At 44.4% G+C, this 27392-nt stretch overlaps 1 protein-coding gene across 1 annotated transcript in view; it reads left to right on the forward strand.

Annotated features, from left to right (window-relative positions):
* Positions 1-27392, forward strand: part of ENTREP2 (endosomal transmembrane epsin interactor 2) — a gene marked incomplete at both ends in the record, with an annotated part of 474734 nt that overhangs the window by 395603 nt on the left and 51739 nt on the right. Inside the window, one exon of the mRNA XM_080807394.1 lies at positions 15281-15415. Coding sequence (XP_080663520.1) covers positions 15281-15415 — 135 coding nt within the window. The remainder of the gene's footprint in view (positions 1-15280; positions 15416-27392) is intronic.

Consider the following 27392-nt stretch of genomic DNA (forward strand, 5'->3'; position numbering starts at 1 on the left):
TATCTTATCTTCTCATAGTTTTATTGTTTTGACTTTGATATGTTCATGTGTAGTCCATGATAAAAATGCCTCTATGAGGAATTATGAACATTCCTGAAATAAAAAAATAAATAAAAGCCTCAGCAAAGAAGTAGAAGAAATATAGAAGAACCACAGGGAAGTTTTAGAACTCAAAAGGAATGAAATAAAAAAGCTCAGTGGCTGGGCTTAAGGGGAAAGAGAAAAGAATCAGTGAACAGGAGGATGGAACAATACGAATTACCCAAATTGAACACCAGAGAAGAAATCGGCTGGAAACAAAAATGAGCAGAGCCTCAGTGGCTTATGGACTGACATTCATGTCATTAGAGTTACAGAAAGAGAGGATTAAAAAAGCAAGGCTGGGAGACAAGATGGCGGGGAAGTAGGAGGAGGCGCCTTTTCAACCTGCACCCTAAAGTGAGCTGATTACCTACCAAAGAACTCCGATCACCCATGAAATCAGCCTGAGATCAAAATTATACACGTCTGGATCTCTACGGGGGCCAGAAGACGCCAGTGGGCAGGTAAAGTGGAGTGGGAACGTCGGACTGATATCGGAAGATAAACAAAAGGGGGAGGGAGCCACCAGAGGCGACCGACTGGAAAATAATACCCCAATACGAGAGTGCCCGGCATCTGGGGACCAGCATTAACTTGGAGTCTTGTTGAAAGCACTCAAAAGAGCAAAGACTCGAGCGGGGAAATTGTGGGAATCGGGGCGGATAGGGATAGGGGCTTAAGTCCCCAGACCCAGGGCAGCATCCCCTGGCGCTGAGCCGGAGAGTGCGGCGGAGAAACCTGGTCTTTGTCCCGGAGCCGCCAGTGCGCCCGAGAACGGGTGGAGTCCGGCTCCCGTGAGGGGCTGGGAGCCACACCAGACAGCAGAACGCGCACCTTACTGGAGATGCTCGCGTGCCTCAACCTCCCCTGAGAGAGGTGCACGCCCAGCCTGGTGTTCTGGGACCCACGAGGCGATAGACCCACGCGGCGATAGAGCCGATAGAGCTGGAGGCGCCGCGCCCCAAACCATCCCCTGGGAGAGGTGCGCGCAAGACCTGAGCTCTTAGCCCCAGCCAGCGGGAAAATCTCAGTGTGCGATTGCTGCTTGGAACCTCTCTGGCGGTCTGGAGCTGCCCAGACAGCCACAGCTGCCTTGGTTTTGCGTACAAGCAGGAGATCCTGCGTCCCCAGGGACCGTGACTCAGAACCTGCTCTGCCAGCGGCCCAGCGGCTGCAGCACCTGCAGGGGAGCAGACTGAGGCTTCTCTCTGAGAGGGAGGTTGGGGTGCAGTTTTCTTTCCTCTAAACCTCCAAAAACCATCAAAAGCTGTCAAGGCGAGAGAAAAGAAGTGAACAAACATAAAAACCTCCAGAGAACAAAAACCTGAAAAAAAACGTTTTTCTCAGAGCCCACCCCCTTGAGGGGGTCGGGAGGACTTAACTCAGGGAACATCATTGACTGAAAACCCACGTGGCAGCCCCCTCCCGCAGAAAACAAATCAGGAAAAAAAAAAAAAAAAGACTACAAGAGAACAACCACCACTACTTCATAGATACAACTTTTATTTTTAATTCTTTCCCACTATTCTGGTTCATTTTTTTTCTTTTTTTATATAGATAATTTTTTAACCTATTTACCATCACAGTGAGATGTCCAGTACATCAAATTCCATGATAAACTTCTAACCTGAATTTTTTGATACATACACATGTGTTTTTCTTTTGCTTTTCTATTTTCTTAATTTTTAAAAAAATTTTTAATTTAGTTTAGTCCAGTTTATTCCTTTTTTATTTTTATTTTCTAATATTCATATAGAGTTAAACTTCAAGGTAATCCCCTTTCTCCAAGCAATGCTACCCCTATAGGTGAACCAATTTTTAATCCCCCTTTTTCTTAGGAAAGTTGAGTCCTTTAACAAAGATATCAAGATACATCCAGGAAGAATCAAAATAACCTTCCTCGCCCACACCGAGAATCTATAACCATGCTCCCATCTTTTTCTTCTGCCAGTGTCTCTGTGTATTTATGTTTGTCCGGATAGTATATAAATCTTATACTTGGGGTTCTTCTTGACGAGGCTCCTCCTTTTTTTTGCTTATATATATATATATTTTTTCTCTCGTCATATACTTTTATCAGTCTTTTTGTTTGTCTGTTTTTGTTTGTATACGTCATAAACCTTACCCTGGGGCCCATTTGGGCTGAACCTTCACTTTTATCTTCCCTTTTTTTCCTGTCTCTCTCTCTCCCTCTTTTTTCTTTTTCTTTTCTTTTTTCTCTCATTTGGGTGGGGAATCCTGAGTGCTCAGAAGCGTTCCAGGGTGCACCTTGACTGCACCACGGTCAATACATCCACCTACATCTGTCCAGTCATCTCTCACCAAAATGACTAGGAGGAGGAATCCCCAACAGAAGAAAAATACAGAGGATGGGCCTTCTGCAACAGAGCTAACGGCTATCAACATAGACAATATGTCAGAAAGAGAATTCAGGCTAACAATTATCCAGGCAATAGCTAGGTTGGAGAAAGCCATGGATGACCAAACAGAATTGATTAGGGCAGAATTGAAAGCGACCAGAGAGGAGGTTCATAATGTTAGGGCAGAGCTGAAGGCCACCAGGGATGAGGTTCACAACGCTCTCAATGAGTTCCAATCTAATCTAAATTCTCTAAAAGCTAGGGTAACTGAGACAGAAGATAGAATTAGTGATCTGGAGGACAAACAAATAGAGAGAAAGGATCAGGAGGAAGCCTGGAACAAACAGCTTAGAAGCCACGAAAACAGAATCAGGGAAATAAATGATGCCATGAAATGTTCCAACGTCAGAATTATTGGAATCCCTGAAGGGGAGGAGAAAGAAAGAAGTCTAGAAGATATAGTGGAACAAGTTTTTCATGAAAATTTTCCCAATCTTGCGAATGGAACAAGTGTTCATGTACTAGAAGTAGAAAGGTCCCCCCCCCCAAGATTATAAATTCAAAAAAAACATCCAGGCACCTCATAGTAAAATTGAGGAATCATAATTGTAGATACAATCTCTTGAAAGCCGCTAGGACAAAGAAGCTCCTTACATACAGAGGAAAGCCCATCAGAATAACGTCAGACCTGTCCACAGAGACCTGGCAAGCCAGAAAGGGCTGGCAAGATATATTCAGGGCACTAAATGAGAAGAACATGCAGCCAAGAATACTTTATCCAGCAAGACTGACATTCAAAATGGATGGAGAGATAAAGAGTTTCCAAGACCGGCAAGGCTTGAAAGACTATGAAACCACCAAGCCGACACTGCAGGAAATATTAAGGGGGGTTCTATAAAAGAGGAAAAATCCTAAGAATAGCATTGAACAGAAATATAGAGATAATCGACAGAAAGAAAGACTTCAAAGATAACACAATGTCAATAAAAACGTATCTCTCAATAATCACTCTCAATGTGAATGGCCTAAATGCACCCATAAAACGACACAGGGTTGCAGATTGGATAAAACGACAGGACCCATCCATATGTTGTCTACAAGAGACCCATTTTGAACCTAAAGATACACCCAGACTGAAAGTGAAGGGATGGAGAAGCATCTTTCACGCCAATGGGCCTCAAAAGAAGGCCGGGGTAGCAATTCTCATATCAGATAAATTAGATTTTAAACTAAAGACGGTAGTCAGGGATACAGAAGGACACTACATCATTCTTAAAGGGACTATCCACCAAGATGATCTAACAATTGTAAATATCTATGCCCCCAATATGGGAGCAGCCAATTACATAAGAAAACTATTAATCAAGATAAAGAGTCATATTGATATGAATACATTAATAGTAGGAGATCTTAACACGCCTCTCTCAGAAATAGACAGATCATCGAAGCAGAAAATCAATAAAGAAATAAGAGCATTGAATGATACATTGGACCAGATGGACCTCATAGATATATACAGAACATTCCACCCTAAAACAACAGAATACTCATTCTTCTCAAGTGCACATGGAACCTTCTCCAGAATAGACCACATACTGGGTCACAAATCAGGGCTCAACCGATACCAAAAGACTGAGATTATTCCCTGCATATTCTCAGATCACAATGCTTTGAAACTGGAGCTCAATCACAAGGAAAAGTTCAGAAGGAACTCAAATACCTGGAAGCTAAAGACCACCTTGCTTAAGAATGCTTGGATCAACCAGGAGATCAAAGAAGAACTTAAACAATTTATGGAAACCAATGAGAACGAAGACACTTCACTCCAAAACCTATGGGATACAGCAAAGGCGGTCCTAAGGGGGAAATTCATAGCCATCCAAGCCTCCCTCAAAAAAATTGAAAAATCCAGAATACACCAGCTGTCTCTACACCTTAAAGAACTGGAGAATCAACAACAAATCAAACCAACTCCACACGTAAGAAGGGAAATAATCAAGATTAGAGCAGAGATCAACGAGGTAGAAACCAGAGATACAGTAGAACGTATCAACGAAACTAGAAGCTGGTTTTTTGAAAGAATCAATAAGATCGATAAACCATTGGCCACGCTAATCCAAAAGAAAAGAGAGAACGCCCAAATTAATAAAATTATGAATGAAAAGGGAGAGATCACAACTAACACCAAGGAAGTAGAAACAATCATCAGAAGCTATTATCAACAGTTATATGCCAATAAGCTAAGCAACCTAGATGAAATGGATGCATTCCTGGAAAACTATAAACTCCCAAAATTGAACCAGGAAGAAATTGACAACCTGAATAGACCGATATCTAGTAACGAGATTGAAGCAGTGATCAAAAACCTCCCAAAAAACAAGAGCCCAGGACCTGACGGATTCCCTGGGGAATTCTATCAAACTTTCAAAGAAGAAATAATACCTATTCTCCTGAAGCTATTTCAAAAAATTGAAGCAGAAGGAAAACTTCCAGACTCTTTTTATGAAGCCAGCATTACCCTGATCCCCAAACCAGGCAAAGACCCTACCAAAAAGGAGAATTTCAGACCGATATCACTGATGAATATGGATGCTAAGATTCTCAACAAGATCCTAGCAAACAGGATCCAACAGCACATTAAAAAGATTATCCACCATGACCAGGTGGGATTCATCCCTGGGTTACAAGGATGGTTCAACATTCGCAAATCAATCAATGTGATAGAACAAATCAATAAGAGAAGAGAGAAGAACCACATGATCCTCTCCATTGATGCAGAAAAAACTTTTGACAAAATCCAGCATCCGTTCCTGATTAAAACGCTTCAAAGTATAGGGATAGAGGGAACATTCCTGAACTTCATCAAATCTATCTATGAAAAACCCACAGCAAATATCATCCTCAATGGGAAAAAGCTTGCAGCCTTCCCATTGAGATCAGGAACACGACAAGGATGCCCACTCTCACCACTCTTGTTCAACATAGTATTAGAAGTCCTAGCAACAGCAATCAGACAACAAAGAGAAATAAAAGGTATCCAAATTGGCAAGGAAGAAGTCAAACTCTCTCTCTTCGCAGATGACATGATTCTTTATATGGAAAACCCGAAAGACTCCACCTCCAAACTACTAGAACTCATACAGCAATTCAGTAATGTAGCAGGATACAAAGTCAATGTCCAGAAATCAGTGGCTTTCTTATACACTAACAATGAAAATACAGAAAGGCAAATTAGAGAATCGATTCCATTTACTATAGCACCAAAAACCATAAGATACCTCGGAATAAACCTAACCAAAGAGGTTAAAGATCTGTACTCGAGGAACTACAGAACACTCCTAAAAGAAATTGAAGAAGACACAAAAAGATGGAAGACCATTCCATGCTCTTGGATGGGAAGAATAAACATCGTTAAAATGTCTATACTGCCCAGAGCAATCTATACTTTTAATGCCATTCCAATCAAAATTCCACCAGTATTTTTCAAAGAGCTGGAGCAAATAATACTAAAATTTGTATGGAATCAGAAGAGACCCCGAATTGCTAAGGAAATGTTGAAAAACAAAAATAAAACTGGTGGCATCACGTTACCTGATTTCAAGCTTTACTACAAAGCTGTGATCACCAAGACAGCATGGTACTGGCATAAAAACAGACACATGGACCAGTGGAACAGAGTAGAGAGCCCAGATATGGACCCTCAACTCTATGGTCAAATAATCTTTGACAAAACAGGAAAAAATATCCAGTGGAAAAAAGACAGTCTCTTCAATAAATGGTGCTGGGAAAACTGGACAGCTATATGTAGAAGAATGAAACTTGACCATTCTCTTACACCGTACACAAAGATAAACTCGAAATGGATAAAAGACCTCAACGTGAGACAGGAATCCATCAGAATCCTCGAGGAGAACATAGGGAGTAACCTCTTTGATATCAGCCACAGCAACTTCTTTCAAGATATGTCTCCAAAGGCGAAGGAAACAAAGGCAAAGATGAACTTCTGGGACTTCATCAAGATAAAAAGCTTCTGCACAGCAAAAGAAACAGTCATCAAAACAAAGAGGCAACCCACGGAATGGGAGAAGATATTTGCAAATGACAGTACAGATAAAAGGTTGATATCCAGGATCTATAAAGAACTCCTCAAACTCAACACACACAAAACAGATAATCATATTAAAAAATGGGCAGAAGATATGAACAGACACTTCTCCAAGGAAGACATACAAATGGCTACCAGACCCATGAAAAAATGTTCATCATCACTAGCCATCAGGGAGATTCAAATCAAAACCACATTGAGATACCACCTTACACCAGTTAGAATGGCCAAAATTAGCAAGACAGGAAACAACGTGTGTTGGAGAGGATGTGGAGAAAGGGGAACCCTCTTACACTGTTGGTGGGAATGCAAACTGGTGCAGCCACTTTGGAGAACAGTGTGGAGATTCCTCAGGAAATTAAAAATAGATCTTCCCTATGACCCTGCAATTGCACTGCTGGGTATTTACCCCAAAGATACAGATGTAGTGAAAAGAAGGGCCATCTGTACCCCAATGTTTATAGCAGCAATGGCCACGGTCGCCAAACTGTGGAAAGAACCAAGATGCCCTTCAACGGATGAATGGATAAGGAAGATGTGGTCCATATACACTATGGAGTATTATGCCTCCATCAGAAAGGACGAATACCCAACTTTTGTAGCAACATGGACAGGACTGGAAGAGATTATGCTGAGTGAAATAAGTCAAACAGAGAAAGTCAAGTATCATATGGTTTCACTTATTGGTGGAGCATAACAAATAATATAGAGGACAAGGGTAGATGGAGAGGAGAAGGGAGTTGAGGGAAATTGGAAGAGGAGGTGAACCATGAGAGACTATGGACTCTGAAAAACAACCTGAGGGTTTTGAAGGGGCGGGGTGGGAGGGTGGGGGAACCAGGTGGTGGGTATTAGGGAGGGCACAGATTGCATGGAGCACTGGGTGTGGTGAAAAAACAATGAATACTGTTACGCTGAAAATAAATAAAAAATTAAAAAAAAATAAATAAAAAATAAAAAAGCAAGGCTGAAAAATACTTGACGAAATAATGCCTGACAACTCCCTAAATTTGGTAAAAAGATGTTAGCCTAAAAATTCAGGAAGCAGAGCAAATCCAAACAGCTATTCCCAAAGAAATCTGCACCAAGACACATCATCGTCAAACTTAAGGAAAATAAAGACAAAGAAAAAATCTTGAAGCAGCCATAGAAAAATGATGATTTACCTATGGGGAGAAAAAAAAAAAACAGTAAGAAAAGATTTTCTGTTTTCTAGAACCATTGTAATAGTGAGGTGTCCTGTTTATAGACTGTGATTCTTTATTTCCTCATTCCCTTTCCCTTTTCCTGCTGTAAGATATTTGTGTGGTTGCCAAATGTTGTCTTTCCATCTTACTCGTCTTTAACATGGAAGTTCTGGCCATATTGTAACTTTTCATGACTGTTATGAGGAATATTTCTAAAGATGTGGAAATTAAACAACACATTTCTAAAGAATCCATGGATCAAAGAAAAAGTCTCAGGGGGAATTCAAATATATTTAGAAAGGATGACATATCAAAATATGTGGGATGCAGGTAAAGTAATACTGAGAGGAAATTTGTTGTACTATATGCTTACATAAGAAACAAAAGTCTCAATTCAGTAACCTCATTTCCTACCTTAAGAAACTAGAAAAGGAAGACAAAATCAACCCAAAGCAAGTAGGAAATAAAAAAGACAACTCAGTGAAATTGGAAACAGGAAAACAGTTGAGAAAATCAATGAAAAAAGGAGCTGATACTTTGAAAAGACCAATAAAATTGACAAATCTATGATAAGAAAAAGAAATAGAAGACACAGATTACTAATGTTTGAAATCAAATGGGGATGTCATTTCAGACTGTACAGACATCAAAAAGATAATAAAAGTGGGGTACCTGTGTGGCTCAGTCAGTTAAGCATCTGACTCTTGATTTCACCTCAGGTACTGAAGTTAGGGTTGTGAGATTGAACCCCTGCTCAGGCTCCACACTGAATGCGGAGTCAGCTTGAGATTCTCTCTCTCTCCATCTCCCTCTCCTCCTCCTCTCTCTTTCGCAAATAAATAAAACTGTCTTTAAAAAAATGCATAGGTGGGGGCACCTGTGTGGCTCAGTGGGTTAAGCCTTCGCCTTCCGCTCAGGTCATGATCTCAGGGTCCTGGGATTGAGCCCTGCATCGGGCTCTCTGCTCAGCGGGGATCCTGCTTCCCCCTCTCTTTCTCTGCCTGCCTCTCTGCCTACTTGTGATCTCTGTCTGTCAAATAAATAAATAAAATCTTTTTTAAAAAAAGAAAAAATATAAATTTTAAAAAATGCATAGGTGTAAATCTAGCAAAATATATATAAGACTTATACACTGAAAACTGCATAATGATGATGAAATAAATCAGTGAATTCTAAATAAATGGAGAGACATACTGCATTCGTGAAATGGAAGATGCAACAGAGTAAAGATATCAATTCTCCCTAAATAGATATGCAAGCTTAATGCAATTCCTGTCAAAACCCCAGCAAGTTTTTTTGTAGATGTTGTAGACAATTTTATGCTAAAATGTATATGGAAAGGGAAAGAAACATTTTTTTTTTTTTTGAGAGAGAGAGAGAGAAAAGAGAGATCATGGGTGGTGGGGGGAGGGGCAGGGGGAGAGAAAGAGAGAGTCTTTTTTTTTAATTTTTAAATTTTTTTAATAAACATATAATGTATTATTAGCCCCAGGGGTACAGGTCTGTGAATCGCCAGGTTTACACAATTCACAGCACTCACCATAGCACATACCCTCCCCAATGTCAGTAACCCCACCACCCTCTCCCGTCCCCTCTACCCTCAGCCCCTCTCAGTTTGTTTTGTGAGATTAAGAGTCTCTTATGGTTTGTCTCCCTCCCAATCCCATCTTGTTTCATTTATTCTTTTCCTACCCCTCAAACCCCCCACGTTGCATCTCCACTTCCTCATATCAGGGAGATCATATGATAGTTGCCTTATTTCGCTAAGCATAATACCCTCTAGTTCCATCCACATCATTGCAAATGGCAAAATTTCATTTCATTTCTTTTCTTTTTTTTTTTTTGTAAAGATTTTATTTATTTATTTATTTGACAGAGAGAGAGATCACAAGTAGGCAGAGAGGCAGGCTAAGGGGAGGGGGAAGCAGGCCCCCTGCTAAGCAGAGAGCCCAATTCGGGGCTCGATCCCAGGACCCTGAGATCATGACCTGAGCTGAAGGTAGAGGCTTAACCCACTGAGCCACCCAGGTGCCCCAAGATTTCATTTCTTTTGATGGCTGCATAGTATTCATATATGTGTGTGTATATATATATATATATATATATATATATATATATATGTATATATGTATATATACCACATCTTCTTTATCCATTCATCTGTCGATGGACATCTAGGTTCTTTCCATAGTTTGGCTTTTGCGGACATTGCTGCTATAAACATTTGGGTGCACGTGCCCCTTCAGATCACTACGTTTGTATCTTTAGGGTAAATACCCAGTAGTGCAATTGCTGGGTCATAGGGTAGCTCTATTTTCAACTTTCTGAGGAACCTCCATGCTGTTTTCCAGAGTGGTTGCACCAGCTTGCATTCCCACCAACAGTGTAGGAGGTTCCCCCAGAAAGAGTCTTAAGCAGGCTCCATGCCCAGCACAGAGCCTGAGGTGGGGCTCTGTCTCATGACCCTGAGATCATGACCTGAGCCAAAATCAAGAGTCCAGCCTTAACCAGCTGAGCCATCCAGCTGCCCAGACAAAGAAATAATTTTTAAAAAGAAGAATGAAGGGCAGGAATCAGCTTATTTGATTTAAAGACTTATAGCCACATTAATCAAAGCAGAGAGAGAGAGAGACATATAGACAAAAGGAACAAAATAGAGAACCCAGAAATATACTCAACCAATTTTTGACAAAGGTCAAAAACAATGGAGAAATGATAGCCTTTTTCAACAAATCGTACTGGAGCAGTTAGATATCTATAGGTAGAAATATCAAGCTCATCTTAAGTTTCATACTACAGTGTAGATAATGTCTCACCATTCTCCAGAGCAATTGTGTCAATTTACACACCTACTAGACTTGTATGAGGGACCCCAGTGCTCCCCATCCTGGCTTACTTGGGATTTGCCAGGAAAGTCCTGAAGGAGCTTACTTCCCCACAGTGAGACTGTAAGCCAAGAAACAGGAGAAGAGGAGATCTAACACAGGAAAGAGAGAGACTTTTTTAAAAAAAAGATTTTATTTAATTATTTGTCAGGGAGAGAGAGAGCACAAGCAAGGGGAGCAGCAGGCAGAGGGAGAACAGACTCCCCGCTGAGCAAGGAGACTGATGTGGGACTCGATCTCAAGATCCTGGGATGATGACCCAAGCCAAAGGCAGACGCTTAAGGACTGAGCCACCCAGGTGCCCTGAGAGAGACTTTTGAGACGGGGGCAGAAGGATTTCCCAACATGTACATGACCAGCGTGTATGGATTGCCTATGGATTTACTAGTCCAGATTAAAGCAGGAGATAGGGGCTCAGTGCAGCGGTCTCTAAGAAGAAAATAAAGCCAACAGAACATCTGATGTGTGAGATCATACTCAGGATATTTTCAGTTCTTTTGGCGAGACTGAGGGTGAATTAGAGATGGGCAGAGAGGACACTAAGCAAGCAATAAAACAAAACAGTTTAAACTTTAGAATAAAAGACAAAACTCGTATATGGTCTATGGTTTTGTTGAAATATGTAGTTCAGAAATATTTTCTCATAGTCTATAGTATGTCTTTCATCCTTGTAACTCATCATTTATAGCATAAAATTCCATTTTTGCTCTTATACTTTTGGTGTCACTCCAAGAACTCTTTGCCTAGCCTTAGATCCTAAAGATCTTCTCCAGTGTTTTTTTCTAAAGGTTGTGTAGGAATTTTTTTTTTACATTTAGATTAAATTAAAATTAAATTACTTTAAAATTAAATCAAATCCCAGCCACACCATGACAGTATTGGTCTCAGTAAATCGCTGGGCTGTGCATTTACTCATGTGGGTGATGGTTGGTCTTGAGCATTCCCTGAGGTACTAGGTACTTCCTGTATTTTAAATAGATTTTCCCTTATTATAGAATCTTAATTTTCAGTTGAAAAAATGTGCGCTCTGTAGAAAGTGTTGGGCTGTGGCTTTGAATTCAGAGCGGGAATACTTAAATAGATATCTAACATGGGACGCCATTTCAAGTTTATGCAGACATAGCCATGGGCGCCGTGAGAATCTTGTTTTAGGTCTTTTTGCTCCATTGAAGACTTAGCTAGCCTTGCCTGCTCCCCCCAAATTATCTTCTCCTTCCTCCTCTAGCATTAGGCTATTTTATGCCCACAGTTAAGAGTGTGACACAATAAGCTAATTAGGCCAATGAGGCTAGTGGACAGTGTAATGTGTTGCCCCTTTCCGGGGAAATATGGGAACTAGGATCTTTTCATATTGTTCCAGCGGGGGTAGCAGGCAGGTTGTGGAGAGATCGAGAAAGTCTTTCCCCATCAGAGCTGCTGTAGGTTCTCTCAGGCATCTGTGAATAACACAGACCCAAATCTTAGCTTTATACTCGTTTTCGTTTTTTTTTTTTAAGATTTTATTTATTTATTTGACAGAAAGAGAGACAGTGAGATAGAGGGAACACCTAGCAGGGGGAGTGGGAGAGGGAGAAGCAGGCTTCCTGCTGAACAAGGAGCCCGATGCCAGACTTGATCCCAGGACCCTGGAATCGTGACCTGAGCAGAAGGCTGACGCCCGAATGACTGAGCCACCTAGGCGCCCCCTTATATTCTTGATGCGTGGAACAGAAAATGAACAGAATGAACCAGTCCTAGGGCATGTGTGGAGGTGGTAAATGCCGTGGTCAGAGGAGAAAGCAGAAGAGAGTGAGGGGGACCAGGAGTGGGCCCGAGGGAGGGAGAGAACAGGGGAAGGCGGAAGGCATTAAGGAAGGTGTTGGGAGGCCTCCCTGAGCAGCTGAGCCCCTGAGCAGCTGAGCCCTGGAAAATGCGGGGGACACCAGGGGAAGGGGAATGGGCTCTGGGGAAAGGGTCTCTATAGTGTATGTGCCTGACATTAAGCTTTTAATTATCAAGGCATTCTTTTCAAAGCCATCCATCCTGAATAAACACACTGCCCGAAGTTACAAGCTACATGATGAGATAAGGAGCCAGGCCACCCCAGCCCTGAAGATTCCCTCTTAGAAAGCCCTGGGTGACCCAAAGAACTGACCTCTTGAGTGACCCTGCTTTTCCCTTCCTGTGCCCTAATACTTGCTCTTATGGTTTAAGAGTGAACCTATGAAATCCTGGGCACCTACCCTGCCCTGAATCACAGCAAAGGCAAAGCCACAAGTGGCCTCTCCCCCCGACCCCCCACCCCATCGTGGCATCCCTAAGTGGCCCTGGGTGTATGGGGTACCCTCCGGGAACTTTGACTAATAGGCGTTATTTTATCAGAATTCCCTGATGAGTGTTGCTGAGGACCGTCTTACAGTTGTTTTAAGAAGCATAAGGGCTGGTCTAGCCACAACATTAGCTCCAGTCAGGGTCATGTCTCTGGGGGCTCATCACAGGTAACAGGGGCGCAGGTGAATGCCCGCAGCCTCTCCTAGCCAGTAGCATTACTCTCAATAGGCTGAGACCAACACAAAACACTTTCCCAGGCAAGAGGAATGACTGTTGTACTTTCCAAATGTACTTTTTCATTCCTTTTTTTTTTAAAGATTTTATTTATTATTTATTTTGAGATAAGAGAGAGAGCACATGAGAGGGGGGAAGGTCAGAGGGAGAAAGAGCCTCCCCATTGAGCAGGGAGCCCGATGCGGGGCTCGATCCCGGGACTACGGGATCATGACCTGAGTGGAAGGCAAATGCTTAACCAACTGAGCCACCCAGGCGCCCCTTCTTCATTTCATGGCATTTCTAGTTGGAGAAGAACCTGCAGTCCGAGGGGTGTGTTATGGGACAGTGTCCCTGCAGCCACTTCACAGCCCTTGAGAGGGCTTTTGAGGGGCCTTGCCCAGAGCACACATCTGGGTGTGCGGGGTGCAGGGGTCCAGACCCAGCTGTCCCCACTTGGCGCCCAGAGTTCTGTGTGTTCTGTGGATCGGCAGGACAAGCTGCCTTGTGCAAAGGAGGGGAGTTGTGGAAGGGCTTGTACCCAGCAGCCTGGCCCTGTAGACGCCCAGGGTTGGTGCCGGCTGTACCTTCTCTGCGAGGTGTTTGTTCTTATGGGTGTGTTATTAGGGCTTGTGGGCTGCACTCCATGCTCAGTGTGGACTCTAGCTCTGGAGTCTGGGGACATCACTAAAAGCATGAAAGGCAAAGGTGACTTTTATAGGCCCCCTGCCATCGGTGGTGGTTTACGCAGGTACGGCTCTCCTGCTGCTGGCCTGCAGCCCTCAATCCTCTTCTTCCAGCCCGTCACTCATTACGTTAGAAGATCGAATTAAAAGAGCAAAAATTGAAGCATCAAGTAAGGGACAAACTATCCAGAGGTTGAAAATAGATGAAAATTTGGCCGTGGACAATACCCTTGACCTGTGGCTGTTCCTTTTCCTTTCTGGAAGTCTGTGTTTGTGAGCAGTTGGGTGTGCATGTGATAACGATTAGGCACAGAGGAGGGCTGGACTGGGAGTGGGAAGGAGGAAATGGGGGGCGGGGGGGGCATGCGGGACCGAGGGAATGGAAGAAGGCAGTATTGCTCATTTCTGCAGCCTGGGCTGAGCCGTCCCATGTCAGGCTGCCGGGGGAGGATGGCCCATGTGCTCTGAGGGTCTCCTGCTGAGCTCCAGGCTTTTTGAAACCCTCAAATTGCCTTTTTTTTTTTCTTCCCATGGTTTGCAATTTTCCAAGACATTTTTATTTATTCAACATTTATTGAAATGCCACACCTCATTGCATTATGAACGCTATGATGGTGACGTGTGGTGACTGTCCTCAGGGGGCACGCAGGACACAGAAACTGCAGCTGGACAACACAAGTGTCCAGCAGGGACGCCTGGATGGCTCAGTTAGTGAAGTGTCTGCCTTCAGCTCAGGTCACAATCCCAGCGTTCTGGGTTCGAGTCCCTCATCAGGCTTCTTGCTCAGTGGGGTGTCTGTTTCTCCCTCTGCTGGGTGCTCTGTCTGCTTGTGCTCTCTCTCTCTCTGTGACAAATAAATAAAATCTTTAAAAAAATAAAATAAAATAAAAAAGTCTCCAGCAAATGTGGGGTGGGAGTACACTGTCCAGGGGAGAGGCAAGCAGCTCCAGAGAGGGAAAACCAGACAAGGTCTCAAGGATGATGCTGGAGTTGGGTCTTAACGGATGAGTAGGAGTTTGGTAGGCCAGGAAGTGAGTCAGGAAACTGCTAACCACAGGAGCAGCACTGGTAAACCAAGGCACAGAGCCATGAGAACACGTCTCCATGCATACCTCAGCATGAGCAGTTTTCCATTCCTTTACTTTAATCTCTTTGTGCAGCTCTACCAAAATTGTAACTTCGTAGCTTCAGTCACTCCACATGTATTCCTTTTAATTCATCACTTTTAAAATTGGAACGTGAAGTTATTCCTACTGGGGTGTGGGGGGTTTTGGGTTTTTTTTTTTTTTGTCCTGTTTTTTTGTCCATAAAAAAATCATTTTGGCTTGATTACTTAAGGAAAACGGAAGTGGGGTGCATTTTCACACAATCTGAATTGTGTAGCTCAAGTGTACCCCCGCCCGGGGCAGAATGCCGTTTTAATTGTGAGATCTGTCTGTGTTCCTCTGTCTAGATTAAGTTTGACAGTGTCGAGGTGTGTGTCTGCTGCGAAAGGCAGCACCAGTCGTCGGGCTGCAGCAACCTTGGGGAGACGCTGAAGCTGAACCCGCTGCAGGAGGACTGCAACGCTGTGAGGCTCACATTGAAGGTGACGGCCAAGGGCACTCCTGATTCATGCATTCCATCCCATGCATTTACAGACATTTTCGGGAGACTTTATTCATGTATCTAGTCCCGGTCCTTAATTCACTTCGGGTTAGGTTTCGTGCAAGAGGGACGGTCTTTCCGGAGAACGTTTTATAGGATTATAGATTTTCACTGTAAAGGTGTTTCTTCCTGGACCTCCTTTTCCATTTTTATCATCTCACTTTCCCACCTCTGACATATGTGAAGGAGGATATGCATGGTTGAAAGAGGTCTTTACAAATGTGGCTGTGATGCATTCTACTGCTTTTCTAACATTTTTGCTGTTCTGCCATTGGGGAACAGATGGGTATTTATTTTGCCTTTTTAAAGATATTTGGAGAAAGACATTTTCCAATTTCCCACGGCAGTCTATTCTCGTGTATAACATCTGATTTCTTTTAAAGTGACATAGAAAGTTGTTTATATTGTTCCTTGCTTTTTCTTCCAACAAGTGTTTTTTTTCTCCCAAAACCCAAATTGGCTGCTTAAAAATGCATATGAACAATGAACCTGGTTTCTCTCTTTTCGCTGGACCAAGGTGGGCGAAAACCTTTCCAAAAGGATGCGAGCAAGGTGAAAGGGATCCTTGGTGGGTGGTGAAATTGTATTTGTACCGTGTAGGGAGCTCTAGAGAATGTGCATCAGGAACACAGTATGTGGGGATCTGGAGACTGGAGATCCACCCTGGTGTCTGCGAAGAAGGGAGGAAAACATCACCCTCTGGAACTGGGCTCCTGGGATTAGTCCTCCCTGAGAGTCCTTTCGAAGGCTGACCAGCATGATGGCTTAGTCTGGGTGAGCTCCCTGCTGGTGGTCCAGGGCAGTGTGAAACCAGGTGGCAAATGGGAAATGACATACAGAGATAAAAGATACACCTAAAGTACAAGGTGGGACTGGGTTCAGCACCCTAGAACCTGCCTCATTTTGCAGGGAGGAATGGGCCGAATTCCGCGGTCCAGCAGCCCTCCAGAGTGACAGATAGATCCAGCAGGCTCTGGGTAACCCAGACTGCAGCACTCACGGGCCTATCCTACCTGCAAGGTGTGTCTTGCTGCCTCACGGTGCATACAACCATGATTTCGCTCTTCCGGTGTCACGGGGCATGTGCAGGGTCAGCTGTGGCCTTGTATAGCCTTCCTGGGACGGGGGCATGGGCAGCCAGCACTAACTCTGAGATCTCATTGTGACAGCTCCTAAGTCACTGTCTCAATCTGGGCCCTTTTCTTTCCATATTTAAAAACATATAACAAGATAATAGGTAATCATAATTAAATCACAGTGCAACCACTACCCCTCGGGGAGCAGACAAATCTCCGGAGAATCTTGTAGTTCTGGAGGCTCAATGAGTGCCCGGAGGCAGTCAAACATCTAAGTTTTATCTCACTCAGTTGGTGGGTTGGTGGTATTTGACCTGCTGTCCCAAGGCCTTGGAGTCCTTTTTGATGCCTGCACTCTGTGGGAGCCTCCCAGGACCTGTTTCTTTGACTGTCCCCAGAGGAGGTGGCTATGGCTGGGAAGGCAGTGTTGGAACAACAGTGCTCCCTCTAAGAAGGCCTAGGTTGAGCTAGCGAGCTTGTGGTCCCTCCTGACCCACTGCTCTAGTGTCCTGATGAGGAAGCCACTTGGGAGGGGCTAGCTAAAATGGAAGGAGGTGAAGGATACTTAAAGAGTTCAAGTCAATGCTGGGGAGTCTCCTCGAATGGCTCATCCCCGTGGGTGTTTGAAGTGCCCAATATGGTGGTAAGAGTTGAAGGCAGAAGACTACACCAAACTCCTGAATAAGTTTGTTTTAAAAACTTGAGTAGGGGTCAGGACAATCAGAGCTGGTGGCATGAGGATCGGTTGAGGGAGGATTCATGATTGAGGTAGGCATCCAATGGTCTGGAAGTGGCTGAGGGCCTGTGGGCCTGTGGGGAGAACAATGGCCTTAAGTGTAGGGGGTGGGGAGCTGAATTTCATGTGGGGTCAGGAGGATGAGAAAACATTTGAAATGAGAGTCTGTTTACTGCCAGGCCTCAACTTTGTTCTTTTCCCAAATTGCTTTGACTAGCCTAGTTCCTCTGCATTCTGCAAGGGTTTTGGAATCCGCCAATCAGTTTCTCCAGAAATCCTGCTGGGATTTTGACTGGGATTGCACTGACTCTATATCTCAATTTGGAGAGAATTGGCATATTCATGGTATAGACCTCCATTTACCTGGGCCTTTTTACATTCCGTCGGTGTTGTATCGTGTTCGGTATATAGGTCTTCACATATTTTATATTTACGCTTATACTGTTTCATGTGTGTCAGTGCTATTTTAATGGTACTTCAAAGTTTTACTTGTCTCTTGTTCATTGCTAGTATATAGAAATTTGGTTTTTGTTACTGACAGTGTATCCTGTGCTCTTATTCAACGTAAGGGTTCTGGAGCTCTTTTGTAGATTCTTTTGGGTTTTCTATGTAGGCAGTCATGAGAATTGCAAAGAGAAGTGGTTACATACCTTCCTTTCTAGCCTGGGAACCTCTTAAGTCTTTTCTTCTCTCCCTCTTCCTTCTCTCCCTCCCCCCTTCTGCCCTCCCTCCCTCTTTTTCTCTTTCTCTCTGCCTTATTCCACTGACTAGAGCCTCCAGTATAATGTTGGAGAGACGTGCTGAGAGCATACATCCTTGCCTTGTTTCCGATTTTTGGGATTAAATATAATGTTAGCTCTAAGTTTTCCATAGACGCTTATTATCAGGTTACAGAAGTTCCCTCCTTTTCCTTGTTTTCTGAGAGTTTTTGTTTTGTTTTGTTTTTAAATCATGGATGGATGTTGAATTTGTCTTTTTCTGCACTAAGATGTTCATCTACCTTTTCTTCTTCAGTTTGCTAATGTGGTGAAAAACAATGGTTGACTTTTGAATGGTGGACCAGCCTTGCATTCCCAACATGAATGACACTTGATCAGCTCTCTCAGTTCTGCTGAGCCTGCTGATGCCCCAATCAAAGACATCCTTCATTTCTGTGACTGTGCCTAGCCACCTGACTCTCCATATAGCCTCCTCCCTCTCTCTGCTGAATTACCTACGTGATCCCACATACTGTTCACCTTTTTTCCACTAAAACATCTGCCCAGGTGAACAGGTGCTCATACTTCTCAACATGGAAATTCTCATGTCCTTCGAATTTCGGTGGGTTGGTTGCCTTGGGACCTCAGCTGTCTTATGGGTTCAAACTAAGTTGTGAATTTGCAGCGTTCAGTGTTTTGGTTGTTGAAATGGTAGGGGCAGGGCTCTTTTTAGCTTTCTGCCTCGTTATTATATTGCTGTAGAGAAACACCCAAAGTCAGCCTCATGTTTTCTCCCTTTTTGATACATGGTGGTCATTAGTGCTGCCTAAAAATATTTCTAGCTCTCCAACTTCCCTTTATGTGGTAAGGTTATACTTCCCAGAGTCTCCTTGTGGTTGTGTAGGGCCGTGTGAGCAAAACTTACATGTATACTTCCAAGCCTGAGTCATTCCTGTAGTGAGACATTGTGCAGAGCTCTCGTTCCTTCTGGCACAGTAACCAGCAAGTTGTAGATGGAGACTGCACCATCAGTCCAGGTGACTGTGACAGGTAGAGCCCCATAACTCACCCACATTGGACAGTGTAGCGTGAGTGAGAAATAAATTTCTATTGTCTTAACCCACTGAGATCTGGGGATACCTGTTACCACCATAACCTAGCCCATTCTGTCTGATGCAAGGCAATGGGTTCTTTTGGTCCAGATGCCAATAATATTTTTAAAATTATCAAGTCTATTTGCTTCACTGTGATATGTCTTGATGTTAATCGACCTTTCTCAAGCTTTCCATGGTAAATTTTTGCACAGTGAGTTTGCATCTTGCTTCATTTCAGCAAAGTTTCCTTGAACTAGAAATCTGAATTTTTTTTTCCTGTTCTCTTTGTTTTAGGATAACTGCATTTCTTGGACCACTTTTTAAAATTTGAACTGAATTAATGAACATGGAGTGTATTCTTAGTTTCAGAGGTGGAGTCCAGGGATGCATCCATTGTCTTGGACCACGTTTACCTGTCCTTTGTAACTACCATTCTCTTGCCTCTCATTGTTTAAACTCTTCCTTTTCCATCTTATTTTGCTCCAACGTTTCTCTCAAGGCTCTCTTCCTACCTCGTTTTCTGCAGTGAGTGGTATCTCTGTTCTCTGCTTTCGACGTGATCTTGAGCTTTGGTAGGTCACCTTGCAAGTCTCTGCTTCTCTATCACTTATTCCCTGAGCCCTTGTGTCTCTGCTTTTAGCCCTTGGATTACAGGAACCTTCTCTGTTTGCTCCCAGTTGTCACCACAGAGGTCTCTAGCCGGTTAATTACAGTGGCGTTTTCAGTGGAGTCCGTATCTTTCTTAGATCTTTTCTAACGCATGTGGATACTTCAAAGCACAAAAGCCGATTCCTAACCTGTATTAAGTGCTGTGCTCTATCTAAATAGGCTTCAGCGTAATTAAGAATGTATACTTCCTTCTCATAAATATAGGCACTGCTTCCTCTGAGATTCATACAGGTCTAAGTGCCACATTCTCTAATTTTCTTATAATTAGTGGTGCAGTCATTTTTAATGTGCTCATTACTCTTAAAGTCATTCGAGCCACGCTGTGCCTGGTGACATTCCCGCAGTCAAAGGCTCTGCGGCAGAGACCTGATGTTTCTTGGCGTTAAAACTCTCAGAACAGGGTCACCTCGGTGGCTCAGTCGGTTAAGCGTCTGCCTTCACCTCAGGTCATGATCCCGGGGTCCTGGGATCGAGTCCTGCATTGGGCTCCCTGCTCAGCGGGGAGTCTGTTTCTCCCCCTCCCTCTGCCTGCTGCTCCCCCTGCTCCTGCTCTCTCTCACACCCTCTCTCTATTTCAAATAAATAAAATCTTAAAAAAAAAAAAACTCTCAGAACACACATGGGAGGTGTTCTTGTAAAATGGAGCATGTTTCCATGGGAGCCCCTTCCTATAGCTTACAGATGTTCTCAACCCTCAGCCAAAGGAGGTGCAAAGGGGAATGTTGTTTTCATTCATTTCCCTTGCCTGTTCTTTTTTGGTCAGCAATTAGAGCAGGTTCACTGGGTCTCTTAATAGTCTGATCTGAGGCTCTAGTTATCTGATTAGTAATACTCCATGCCTAAATTTCCATATTAAATTATGGATTATCCATACTTTGTATCTAATGAACTGAGTTTGTGCTGGGAAAATCTCATGCAGTTGATTTAGGAATCAACACTTCTTTCACTTCAGTTGTGTTTGAGTTAACTGATAGTGACTTAATGAGATTGGTCTAACTACTCATTTACCAATGGGCCACCCTCCTCCCCCGACCCCACTACCCACCTAATCCCGGAAGGTTGTACACACACAATCTGTCATCAGGGAAAGCAAGCAGAAACCAAAATGTTTCCTGGCTAATGAAGAATATATTTGGAATCCAAAAGATGATGCAGCCCTAAGATTATGTTCCATGGCCTAAGGGCCTGGGAAGCCCCCTCTGCCTTGGTCTCTTTTCTGTCCTTCCCAGCCACCCCCACTCCTGGATTCTCCTATTCAGCCAGAGAACCCCGGGGTGGGGGCACACAAGCCTCTCTCTTAAGGATATGGATTGCCACTTCAACATAATGCCTCATGTCCTGCTAAAGTTTGCTACTGCCCCCTCACAGAGGTGAGGGCAGGGCAGAGGGGACAGAGGGGATCTAGAACTCCATCGGGCCATGGCAGGATCCCAGGATGGCAGAACCAGAGGGATGGAGCGCCCTGTTGTCCTGCAGCTTATTGTGTAGGTAGAGTGAGGTCAGGTGGTTCCTTGCCGGTCCCTGAGCAAGTCCAGTGATGGGCAGGGCTCCTCGGAGGGTCGATTCTCCAAGATTCCCATTTCTGCTCCCTGATGATGGGACTTGGCTATGGGCATCCCATTATGAATGATCCATAAATAGAGCCTAAAACTCGAGGATTTCAGCCTCTGCTCTAACAAAGCAATAGACAATGGTGGGCAATTTTTCCCAAAGGAGCAAGTCTACAGATCCCTCCTCCTGATAAAATAATGTCTAGGCTTTTGTAAGATAAAACGATCAAATAAATGATAAAAGATGTTTGGGTAGTTGAACGGTCGCCTGTGCCAAGTCAAACCCAGCACAAGATTGTGACATATTTTCCAATCCGTATTAACAGAATTTTTAAAAGGTTACAAAACTCAGAATGATTAACTGGTGGAAGGAATATGCTTCATCATATGCTGATATGATATCCATCCCAGCTTTAATTCTTTGCTAGATCCCAGAATGTCCTGATGGTTTTATTATAATGATGCAATTCTAATTCAGAACAGAGTTAAAAATCTATTTCTTGCTTCATCTATCTGGATTTAATTTATTGAGCCATAGGAAATGAAATTACCCAAAGAAACATTATCAATGGACAAGGAGATAAAAGTTTCCCAAGAAATCAGTTATCGAGTTTATGTGCTTTCTTGTCTTATCTTACAGATATTTTATCTTTGTCTCTTAAAAAAAAAAAAGGCAAGATCATTTCCTAAAAACCGAGGGACTTGGGAGATGAACTCATCATTTAACCTTTGTTCTTCCACACGTTCTTCACCATGCTAAAGAAACAAAAGTGATTCTGAGCATAAGTGAATAGTCAACCTTTTGTGACAAAACGCCCAGCTTGGACTGGCAGCGTGCAGCATCGTACACACAACACACACACACACACACCCCTACCTGCTAGACATGACCTTGACATTTTCAGAAGTGGGCAGCTACCCAGAGTAAGACAGATGTCTCTATCTCTGTACAGCTTTCTTCTCACCCCTGGATTCTTAAAGGAAACTAATGGTCCCTCTGGCCAGGTGGGATCCTCTGTGCTTTCCCACTTATACTAGCAACCATGGGACCCATGTAAAGGAATAGCTAGAAATAGTAAGTTCTCTTGGCCACTGAACATAACTTATGTCTGTCAGGACTTCCCCCTCATTATGGAGAAGGGGGTGCCCACCATGTCCTTGAGTGGCATGTCTGCCCCTGGTTTCCAACACCCTTGAAACCCTGCCTTGCCATCCTCTGATTCTAGAGGTCTCTTGTGATCCTGGGTTTGGTGGCATGTCTACACAGACCCATGTAGCCTCAGTTCAACTAAACAGCCTCTGAAATAATCCTCCAGATCAGAGGTTCTACGCAAGGGGGTCATGACTCCTCCCCTGCTGCTGAGTTGGAACAAGGTCCAAGATCCTCAGATATTGAGGTGCAAGTATTTTCAGTGATCTGTTCATAGCAGTCCCATCCCATGGACATGGCCTCACTGGACTGGTTCCCTCTCAGGGTCTCTCGGGACTGGCAGCTGCAGAGTACGTGCACCCACACCCCCCTGGGCAGTCAGTCCAGTGACAGGCCGAGCATGGAAAAGGCAGGTCCGGGAAGGGTTTGCTCTCTGCTGGGAGTCAGGGCACATTCTGTGGTGCTAGTCCCTGGCCTTTGTCCCTCAGTCACCTTCTCTTTCTGGTCTCCCCAGAAACGTGGCATTCCAGGGAGATGTCTCATGGAAAGCTCTGGCATCTCTGGCTCTAAACACCCCTTCTCCCAAACCCACCTTCTCCACACAGCCCAGTAGCCCCCTCTGAGGTCAACACATGATGTGGGCTTTTCCCTGAGCCCTGCTGCCCGCAGGATGGCTTGATAGGGCTCCCCAGTTTCTCTGGCCCAGGCCTTGTTGCCTTCCGTTTGTCCACCTCTCACCCCCGCCGGGACTGCTCTTCAGTCTCACCTAGACTCTGCTGTGTGATACCATCCTTCTCCCTGTCCTTGAGCCGTATCCACTGTGTCACAGACGCAGGGACCAGGGCCCCAGAGCTCCTACCCTCTCTGTCTTTTCCTAGCACCTCTCCAGCTAGCACAGCCAGCTCACACTTGCACCCTGACCAACAAGACCAGCAGACGTTGCCACGAGGCCTTGTGCTCGGAGTCACCAGTCACGTAGCAGTCTGTGCTGCTCAGCCCTCCTCTAGCCATCTCATTCCTCTACTCTGAAATCTCCCCAGTATTTGTCAGGTTGCACCCAAGAAACAGACCTCACAAGATGTGTGTAGCAATGGACACACACACACACACACACACGCACACATATACTATTTACATATACATACCACATAAACAGAGAGGGAGAGAGATCTTAAGGAATTGGCTCACGTGATTGTAAAGGCTGACAAGTCCAAATCTGCAGGGGGAGCCAGAAGGCTGGAGACCATGGGAAGGGCCACTGTTACAGTTCAAGACTGAAGGCCATCACTGGAAGAATTTCTCCTTGCTCTGGGCAGGTCAGTCTTTTGGTCTAGTTGGCTTTCACCTGATTAGATGAGGCCCATCAACATTTTGGAAGACAATCTGCTATGCTCTGAGTTCACTGACTTAAATGTTAGTCTCATGCAAGAATACCCTCATAGAAACATCCAGAATGTTTGACCCCATATGCAAGTACCATGTCAGCCAAGTTGACACACAAAATTAACTATCACATTCTCCTCCACCCTGGTCCCAGTGCATTTTCTATCCCCTGCATCACACCATCCCATAATGATGTTAAAATTGCACAGCTGATTGGGTCACCACTTGCTTTTAGGGTGAAGACCTAAATCTTGAGCCTGTCTTATAGAGTCCTTATCTCTTCTTTGGCCTCAGCTTGTGACATGCTTGCTTCTCCCCTTCCCTCAGTCACACTGGCCTCCGGTAGCCTCCGGGATACCCTAGAAAGGTCTCTGTACCATAATCTTGGTTCATGATGTTCTCTGTGTCCAGAACATTCCTCCTCCCCATTTCAATGAACTTATTCCTCCCCACCCTGCAGCGTTCTCCTTTCCCCTCAGACTAGACCAGGTCACCCTTGCATTAAATTCTTATAATGCCTTGTACTTTATCTTCATGTGACAGTTATCACTTCTTGTGACTATGCCTTTTTGTGACATATTTATTAATTCCTACCCACCCCCCCCCCACCCCCAGACAGTAAGCTCAGTCAGGTTAGAATGGTATCTTTGGCTTGCTGTGGCTTCCACGGAAGGGCACGACATGATCAATACTCTGTAAATGTTTCTGAAATCAGTGAGTTTTTAATTCATTCATTCAGGAAGTTTTTTGAGCACTTTTTTTTTTTTCCATGCCTGAGTTGGGCCCTGCATGTACAAAAACAAAAGACAGAGTCTTCCCACCAAGCCTGGTGGGGAAAAATCACAAGCAGAACAGCAATTTCAGTGCAGTCTTATTTCCACTGTGAGAGGAAATAAAAATATTAAATTATAAAAGAATTTTCAATCCTCCACTCTGTCCTATGGGAGGGCATAATGGATTTGCTGAGGGGCGTAATGGATAAAATTTCAGGTACACACAGATCATGGGGTGGATTAGCTCTAAGGACAGAATTGGTGACATCTCAGAAACTGGGGGACCGCACAGAGAGAACAAATATTTTGGTTTCTATTGCTGAATGACCCCAAACACACACCACACAGCTGCTTGGTCACACACGTTCCCCATCTATTCCTGACAAAAATGACTGAAGACCTATCGTCATTGATTGGACCAGTTCTCCAGAGACACGGAACCAGTAGGCTAGAGACAGATATAGGTACAGACATAAATACAGAGATACGGAGATACATTATCCCACAGTCTGTCATCCGCCAGCCAGAGAGCCAGGAAAGCCCACGGTACAATTCAGTCCAAGTCCAAAGGCATGAGACTTGGTGGGGGTTGGGTTGGCGATGGTGTGAGCTGTGGTCTGAGTTTGAACGCTCAAGAGGCAGGCAGGGGCAGGAGGAGCTGACATGCCAGTGAAAGCAGAGAGAGCGAATTCGTCCTTCCTCCGCCTTTGCGTTCTACTCAGGCTCTCAGTGAACTGGGTGATGCCCGCCCACGCTGGGGAAGATGATCATCTTTTCTCAGGCCACTGATTAAAATTCTAATCTCTTCTGGAGACACTCTCCCAGACACACCCAGAAATATTGTTTTGTCAGCCTTCAAAGCATCCCTGAGCCCAGCCGAGTTGGCACATAAAATTAACCATCCTAGTAGGGAAAAGCCTGCATCACACGGGACGTGAAGGAAGGGTATCAACCCAACCTGTCTAGAAGGTTTCAGAATGTTTTTGGTGTGAGTCCCAAAATAGAATGATAGAGGGGTGCAGCCTGCACCTGAGCTTGCAGCTCGTCTCCAGGTGGTTTTCTGAGAAGTCACTGGAAGCCATCCTCCACCTTAAGAACGTGTCCTGATTTTGAAAGACAAGGACGGATAGCTGAGGGGGTGGTGGGACAGATTTGGAATCAGTTGTGATGCCAAGGGGTGTTTTCAACTCCCATCATTTCCATGGGCTGCACTCCCATTCTTTGAAATGGACAGCAGACGTTTTAAAGGTCTGATGCAATGTGCTTTTGTAAATACAGCATCAGGATCCACTCCACAGCCCCACCCCAGTGCACCTAGCTTCCTGCCCTGAGCCTCCCCTGGACAGTCTAGAACCATCACCAAGGGATATGCTGCCTTTGGGGTCTTTTGGAGGTTGTGATGTAAACAGGATTACAGGCAGCTTCTCCTGGAGACGCCAGGACCTGGATGCCTCTGCACCCCACCCCCACCCTGGGACCCAGGGTCTTTGGCACATTCAGCTAAGGCATCGCAAAGACATACTGGCCCAATTTGTTCCTCCCTCAGGCTGCAGGATGTCTGCAAAGGTCGCACAGCCTCGACTTCAAGATCTGGGGGGAGCGTTCTGACTAGGACTAGCAACACGCTGGTTTGTCTGGGACGATAGCAGTGTAAGTAATAATAGGCAGCATTTTCACTCTTAAGAGCATCCCGCCCTGGTGTCCAAATAAAATTAGGGACTCCAGGAGGAGAGCCATTGCCTTGTTTGGTGACAAACAGAGTGGTGGAAACACTCGGGATTTACACAAGGGAACTGGAGGAGACCACATGGGGACCACTGCTGATGAGAGGTTATTTCTAAAGCCTTCAATTATTTTCAGGACTCTAAATTAATACAGGGTTGCTGGGAGGAGGAGGGTATGAACAGGGAAATATGCAGTATGGGAAATGTTTCAGTTTAATCCAATGCATTAGAACGTATGCAAAGGAATGACAGAAGGGAACATGAAAGCACGGAAGTACTTACAAGGAAGGAGCCAGAGGCAACTTTTGAGGTCAGGAGATAAATTCACTGTCTTGATCATTGTTCGGGCTCCACGGTTGTGTATGTGTATCAGAACTCAGCAAATTGTATGTTTAAAATATGTGTACTGTGTTGTACATCAGTTGCCCCTCAATACAACTGTTAAATGTCTTTAGGACAGAAGAAAGGGATGAAAGGCCAAGAAACTAGAGACGGGATGATGCAGGAACTCAAAGCTGGATTTAGGGCATTTGATTTGATCCAGAAATCAATAGGCAACTGGGTGCAGAAACTTGGAATAGTGTGATCATGGCAGGGCTGAGCGAAATCGTTTGGAGCCATAGTGGAGATGGGCAAGATGAAAGGGGTCCCAGGACAGAGCACCTTTGGCTCAGGAGCAGAACAGAGGAAGAGAAACTCCCTCTGGAAGGAAGGAAACCGCCCAGCAAAGGAATAATGCATGATCGTGTTCCTTTACATTTGGTCCTGGTTGAGCTCTTTGGCAAAGAGCCTCTTTAGGTCCGCCATGTTGTTTTCTCCACCCTTCCTCCAGGCACAGTGAGGTCTGAGAGGCTGATTGATCATGGACATGTCAGAGACCAGAGAATGGCTCCAGCGCGTGCAGGGACCGAGCTGTGTTCTACCTGGTGGTGGATCCAGATTTTGTCTTTAATGCCAAATCTGGGGCTTCCTCCACCACCACCGTGGTCCACCTGCGAGGAGGTGGAGACAGAGCAGTGACTGGCACGGGGTCATTTCTGTCTAAACAGAAATGTCCTAGGCAGA

The sequence above is a fragment of the Martes martes genome (genome assembly GCF_963455335.1).
Source record: "Martes martes genome assembly, chromosome: 7".
In the NCBI taxonomy this organism is placed as follows: domain Eukaryota; kingdom Metazoa; phylum Chordata; class Mammalia; order Carnivora; family Mustelidae; genus Martes; species Martes martes.